This window comes from Tupaia chinensis, unplaced genomic scaffold (genome assembly GCF_000334495.1).
Source record: "Tupaia chinensis unplaced genomic scaffold, TupChi_1.0 Scaffold000014_1, whole genome shotgun sequence".
In the NCBI taxonomy this organism is placed as follows: Eukaryota; Metazoa; Chordata; class Mammalia; order Scandentia; family Tupaiidae; genus Tupaia; species Tupaia belangeri.
This window is the reverse complement of record NW_006159444.1, coordinates 1,933,315-1,940,020: the sequence shown is the minus strand read 5'-3', so window position 1 is coordinate 1,940,020 and position 6,706 is coordinate 1,933,315. Positions and strand designations below refer to the sequence as shown.

At 39.9% G+C, this 6,706-nt stretch overlaps 1 protein-coding gene across 1 annotated transcript in view; it reads left to right on the top strand.

The window, feature by feature from the left end:
* Positions 1-22: 22 nt before the first annotated feature.
* SCAF8 (SR-related CTD associated factor 8) overlaps positions 23-6,706 on the top strand; it is a gene marked incomplete at its 5' end in the record, with an annotated part of 100,713 nt that continues 94,029 nt past the window's right edge. The window contains 1 exon segment of the mRNA XM_014585860.1: positions 23-95. Within this exon segment, the coding sequence (XP_014441346.1) occupies positions 23-95 (73 nt within the window).

Below are 6,706 nucleotides of genomic sequence, written 5' to 3'. Positions count from 1 at the left end.
CCCCCCCCGGGCGCGGGGCCCCCCGCCTCTTCCGCCGCCGGGCTCGGGGCCTGCGCACCGACAACATGGAGGCCGTGAAAACCTTCAATAGCGAGGTTGGTATCGTGGCCTGGCTTCCCCTCCGGCCCGCTTTGCTCCCGTCCCGGGCCGAGGGACGATGCCCACGCGAGGAGGGTGGGCGCGGGGCGCGGGCCCCGCAGGGTGGGGCGAGCGGCGGCCTAGCTGCGCCCGTGGGGGAGGGGTGTCGCTCCTCCCGGGCGCCCCTCCCCCGAGGCCGGGAGGAGGGCTGGGGAAGGCCGCCCTGGGCGGAGGGAGGGCCCGGCTTCCCTGCGCCCTATGGAGTGGCTGGGGTTGGGAGGCCCCGCCGGTCCCTCCCCCGGAGACTCCCGCGGGTCTCTCGGGGTCAGTTCCGCGGTGGCCTGGCCCGCCCACCTTTTTTTTCGGGCCTTGGAGATTTTAAGTGGACGCAGGAGACCACGCTAGACTTGCCGGTCCTTAATGAGACAGGCGCCTATGGGGGGGCAGCGGGGAAGAGAATCCGCGGGGTAGTGATCTGTGGTCGCGTGATACGTAGTGTTTATAATTGAGATTTTGTTGACTAGGTAACCTGCCAACGGGAGACTGCTGCTAATTGGTTGGTTGTTGGGGGAGGCATGGTTATCTTCGATTTCTTCTATTTTTACTCGCCCCTCCTCTCCATCGTGACACGAAGACCCACATGGTTCGGAAGATCTGTGCATCGAGGGAGGCGCATTCGTGTGTCACATCTCCAGTAACACGAGGCTTTCAAAAAGCAGGTGTCCAGTTTTCACTGTCTTACTGAATTTACCAGTCTGAAGGAAGACAGGTTTTGATAAAATATGTCCAGATTCTTTTTAAACTCTGACTTCGGGAGACTTTAATGGGAACATTAAACAAACATGACAAGTACATGTACACACGACCTTTGTTATCCTTACCTGTACACCTTATGAAATAATAATTAAATGTAACTAAATTAGCAAAAATCTTAGGAACTTTTTTTTGCTAATATGATCATTAAATGATATTCCAAACATTCACCTATTAAAATACCAGACCAGTTTCTGTGTTAAATAGGACAATACTTTAAAACGCCATTTTACAATTTAAGCTCCCCCCCCCCCCTTTCACATTAGCACTAGCAACGAGGCTGACCCCCCCCCCCATTCACATTTGGCTTAGCAAAGAGGCTGATTGGGATTATCTTCACATGAATCGACTCTCCATATTAGAGTAGGTGGTAGTGATGCAGTATCTGAAGTTTTTTTGTGAAGGCTTTTCTTTTTTAGTAGTAGATTTTTCTTTTTTTAAATTTTTTTAAACAACTTGATAAAGTAATTAGAGCAGTGGATGGGAATGAATTTATTTATGAATTTATACCATATAATTTGGGGCAGATATTTGGCCCCACCACATAATATAGTGGTTAAAATATGGAATAAAAAAGTATTTAGTGATACTTTTTGTTCCATTTTTATTGATAATTTCATTGCTGTACATGGAAAAAAAAACTATAGCCTTTTAATTGTCTGCATACCATGCTACAATATTGTGTAGCATCAGGGCTTTTTAAATTATTTGAGTAGGTTCTTTTTTTAATTTTTACTGAAATGATTGGATTTTAATCTCCTCTCTGTTTTTCTGATGGGCATCTCTGGGCTTTGTCCAGGGATTTGGAATATGTGTCCACCCCTGTACCCCAAGAAGCTTAAGCAGGAGCCCTCAAGTGGTAGAGGGGAATAAGTGATTAGTGCATTGTGGTTGGTCACAGTACAGCATGATGGAAGAGAAATGTTGAGTTTTCATTTTAGCTCCGATTAAGGGGCCTAACTTACATACTAGTTAGGTGTTTCACCTCTATTCTAATTTAATCTTTACAGGAACTTGAGATTTCTATCAATAGTAGTCCTATTTTACTTTTTTGTATATCCTCCTCTTTCCCTCAATGGATGTCAAAGAACTTAAAGGTTAACTTACTAATATGCTTGAACTTAAGTTTGAAAGTGTGGTTAGCATAAAAATAATAGTATAGAGTCAGAGAGTTGAAGAATGGAATATAGAGAATGCAAAGAAAATTAATAAAAATACATCTTTGTTTAAGCACAAAGCATGTAACATAAGTTTGTTTCTAAATTAATTTTGAATATAGTTTCTGGGAATGTTACAATATTTGTTGATTACTAGAGTTTTGCAAGTAAGCATTTACTGGGAAGTAGTTTGCTGATCACTATTTTCCATTAACTCATGTGTAGTTCAAAAATAAGGAATTTAAGTTCCATGAGTAGGAGAAAAGGATGTTGTAGAGTGTTTATTTAACAATGAATTTGGCTTTGAGAGGCATTTATCCTTGGGTTGAGTCTGTTGTAACTTTGCTCATTTTAAAGGTTTCTTTGGAGCATTGAGTTGTCAAAAAACTTCATTTGATTTGTAAGGCATCAAAATTAATTTTAAGAGTAACAATATAACTTTACTTTAAAAGATTTTAAGTATGGCCCAGCTGCTGTGGTTCATGGGTAATACAACTGCTGACTTGAGGTTTAGATCGCCCAACAGGCCTGAAAACATAGGATGTATAAGAGCCTTAGGAGCTGGAGGGTTGGGAGAGACTGTTCGGTCAAGGGTGTTTTTTTTCTCATGTTCTCTGTCACTTAAGTGTATAAAACGTGAAATGCTTCATTTTTATGGCTTGCTAATTCTGTTTTTTAAAGACCAAACTCTCCTATTCCAGTTTCTTATTTTTGCAGGGAACATTTTCTTGAAAACAGGAACATCCAGAGATTTTTAAGGATACATTTTTAATCTACAAGCAGTGGATGAGTTCTAGTCTGGAAATTCCTGACCTTAGGCAGGATATGTATGAATTGTCACGTTTCCCCATACCCTATACAGTGATTTCTCAAAAGGATTCAGTGACCTCTCACCCCTATAATTAAAAAAAGCATGTCAGAAGACCCTTTAATATTACAAGAATTATATGGTAAATTCTTGTCATCAGCTAAATGAGATTTGGGCTCAGTAATTGTTTATGGGACCAGTGTGCTAATTCTGTGAGAAAACCATAATACCTTAAGCATCACCACTGTGATGAAAAAGTTAATCCCATGACCACCATTGTCTATTCTGAAATGATGAAAATTTGTCTAGAATACAAGAAGATTCCCTGAGTCAGTGCTTGACTTGAGCAGTTAATACATTATCATCATAAGGTATAGTTGCTGCTCCTCCAAGATGGTTCTGTTTACTTGTATAATGACTTAGAGTTCTCACCTAGTAAACAGGACCTCACATTGCTCTACTTGCATCTGGAGACCATTTGAGGACTACAGTTTGCGAAATGCAGCAAAATGAATGGCATATTCATAGTCTGTACTTAAGAATGATCACCGTGTAAAGATCATTCTGGTAGGGTTTCTGTCTGTTCTAAAATTTCTCTCTGTTTTTCCTTCTCTCTCTCTCTCTCAAAAATTATTTTATTTAACTTTAATTTGACCAGAGAGGGACAGAATGAGGGGAGGGAGAGTGAGAAAGCAAGCTGCCAGGTCCAGGACTTGATCCATAGTCGGCCTTGTGGGAGTCCAGTGCCCTTAATCACACACTACCTGCTGACCCTGCTTTTCTCTTATTTTTTCACGTGGAGGGGAGAGGTAGGGAGAGGATGAATGGCAATGCATTACCCCTTAGGAAATTTTAATTAAATTGGAGAGGATATTTTAAAACATAGAAACTCTTAAAATGTGGAAAATATAAGAACCCATTGGTATTGGACAAAGTAATTGGAAGAGGTGAGTTTTACTTGTATATTGGAATCTTTCAGTTGTTTTGGCTATAATGCAAGTGTACTGCTGCTGGGGGTTGGGGAGTGAGAAAGACCCCTCTGCCCCTAGGGGGAGGATGGCTACTCTGCAGTCCCTTCATTATTTCAGGATTTTGAGCATACACATGAACAGTGTGTTCTCCAAGCCACCACTTTTGGGACTTGAACTGCATAGTCAGCTATGTGGGATAAAGCCGCCTCGGTTTACCATGCCACTGGCTTACCCTGGATTCTTTCAGTTTTTAAGAACTTTAAAAAAAATTAGTCCCAATACTGTTACCACAGTTCAAAAATGTTAACAAGAAATCTTTAGTATAGGCGGATAATATCTCTGATCTTTTTTTTTTTTTTAAGGTTCTTTATATTAATAAAGTTGATTTTTTGGGGGGCATGATCCATCTTACTGCTTTGAATATGCTTAGTAGGAAAAATGTAAGATGAGATGTATAGGTCTAAGATGTGTTAGGAAAATGATTTCAAATTTTTGGGTTTTCCTTCTTAAATTCTGAGAGTATTCTGTTACCTTTTACTATCTTCAGGCTACCTAAATCTTCAGTGGTTTTTGTTTTTAAGCTTTTTCGATTAGTGAGAAAGTTTACCCTTCAAACTGTTCCAGGATGCAGACTTGCTAGTCACTTTCACATTCCATATTCAGTACATTTTCTTGTTCTACAAAGGGGAGCTCATCTTCATTTTACTTTATTTCCGATTTTGTGTCTAGATCGGGCATTTTGTTTACAGATTTATTTTTTTAATAATTTTCTCACCAATATCTAGTAGACATGAATTTGTAGAGAAATTAATAAAAGCATGTGAAAGTTGTTTTTATTGGGTGGTTAGGAAAGTTATGACATTTTTGCATAGAAAAACTTATCATGACTTTTCCTATGATCTAATAGTTTGTGCATTTTTCTTTTGTTTATGGTTTAGGAACACGAATTTATGTGAAACAGATACAAAACATTGCTTTTTTTGTTTTCTTTCTTTCACTTTCATCTACCAGGGAATCTGTCTTCTCTTTTTCTTTTCTGTTTTCATTTTCTAGTATTAATTGTATTAGGCCATAATGTTTTTGTTTTTTTCTTGTGCAGTCCTGTAAAGATGAAGCATATTTAGTGTTACAAGGGAAGGAAGCCTTCCTTACTCTCCCTACCTGCTTCAGTGATTTAGATTAGGTTTCTCAGCCTTGACGCTGTAGATATTTAGACTGAAATGTTTACAGCATCCCTAACCTCTACCCACTAGATACTACTAGGACCCTTCCTAACTGAGCCAAACAACATTTCCAGACATTACCAAGTGTTCCTTGAGGGGCAAATGACCTTGCTTGAGAATCACTGATTTAGGTCCCTTGTAAAATTATCTTAAAGCACTCTATTTTCCCTGCTGGCGATTACCACGATTTCAGTTTTTTTTTCTTTTCTTTTTTTCTTTTTTTTTTAAAGCATTAAACATACAGCTCTTGGGTATTTACTATGAAAGGAAACTCTGGGTATTTACTATGAAAGGAAACTCGATATTTCAGGGAGCTACTTGGGAGTTCCCAAGTAGCTACTTGGGAGTTCCACTAACCTAAGAACACCAGATTTCCTGTAGGTCTCCAGCATCACATCCCTTTAGAGAGTCTTCTGAATATCTTCCAGGTCCTACTCCTCCCAGATGAACATCACAGCCACATCTTAAAATGACATGAACCCCCAAATGTATTCATTTCCTTGGTCCTGGACAAATACAGAGGTCTCTAGCATTATAACTTTACAAAGATGGCCACTTTTACAAAATTAATCTATAAATATAATGGTATCCCATCAAAATTCCAATTTGTTTTCTCTTCATGGAGAAAGGAACCAAAGAAAATTCTAAAATTTGTCCAGAGTTGTATGAGGCTGGCCACTGGAGTCCAGGAGGGGACCAGAAATGTCCCTTCCTTCAGGGACAGTATTTTGCTCCACATCCTGTAGAGCATGGGGAGCACAGCTGCAGATTTCCTCGCTGAGACAGCATAAGCCACCACAACTTCAATTAAAAAAATTATTTCTGGGGCCAGCAGGTGGCGTAGTGGTTAAAGTGCTGGACTCTCACTTGGTCTACCATGTTTCAAATTCTGGACCTAGTGGCTTGAAACTCACACCAGGCCATCTATGTGTGCATGCCCAGAATCCCTAGAGGGGAATGGAGGAAAAGGGATTGCAGTGTGGCCATCCCCCCCATGGGGGGGGAGTGATTTCTCATTTTCTGTGTCTCTGGCAAGTGCGTGTCCTATATAACAAAATATCTAGCAAAAAAAGTTTATTCTGTGAGTGAGAGAAAGCAGAAAACTATCACCAGCAGAGTCCCCATGCTGTCATCCACTCTCAGCATCAGCCAGCCTTAGATCATCGGTGCGTATATGCCTGGTGTAGTCAGGTCTCTGGACACTAACTCAGAACCTTGCCACATAGGTGAGCCTCGTAGTATGTTGCGTCGTACTGATTTGCCCCCTGTTTGGCTCCACTGCAATTTTAAGTAATTATTAGTAGTATTTACCTTCAGATTGTAAACTGTGAAGACAATGACCGTATATCCTCATAGCTTCAAATCCTTGGTATGTGTATGTATATATACACAGTATCTTAATACAGAATATGTGCTTGAAAATTTTTTTAAAGAGGATAATACAGTAGGTAGTTGAATGACCTTGGCCCAGGTTGTTAATGTTTCCAGACATTTAATTTTAAAAATAAATGACTGATTTCCAGATATTTAATTTTAAAAATAAGTGACTGATTGGAGATTATATATTTATTAGTCATTGGAAAAGTCATGACATATTTTTCTATGTTTTTTTTTTAATACAGAAATGTGTCATGACTTTTCCTTTTAGGGAAGAGT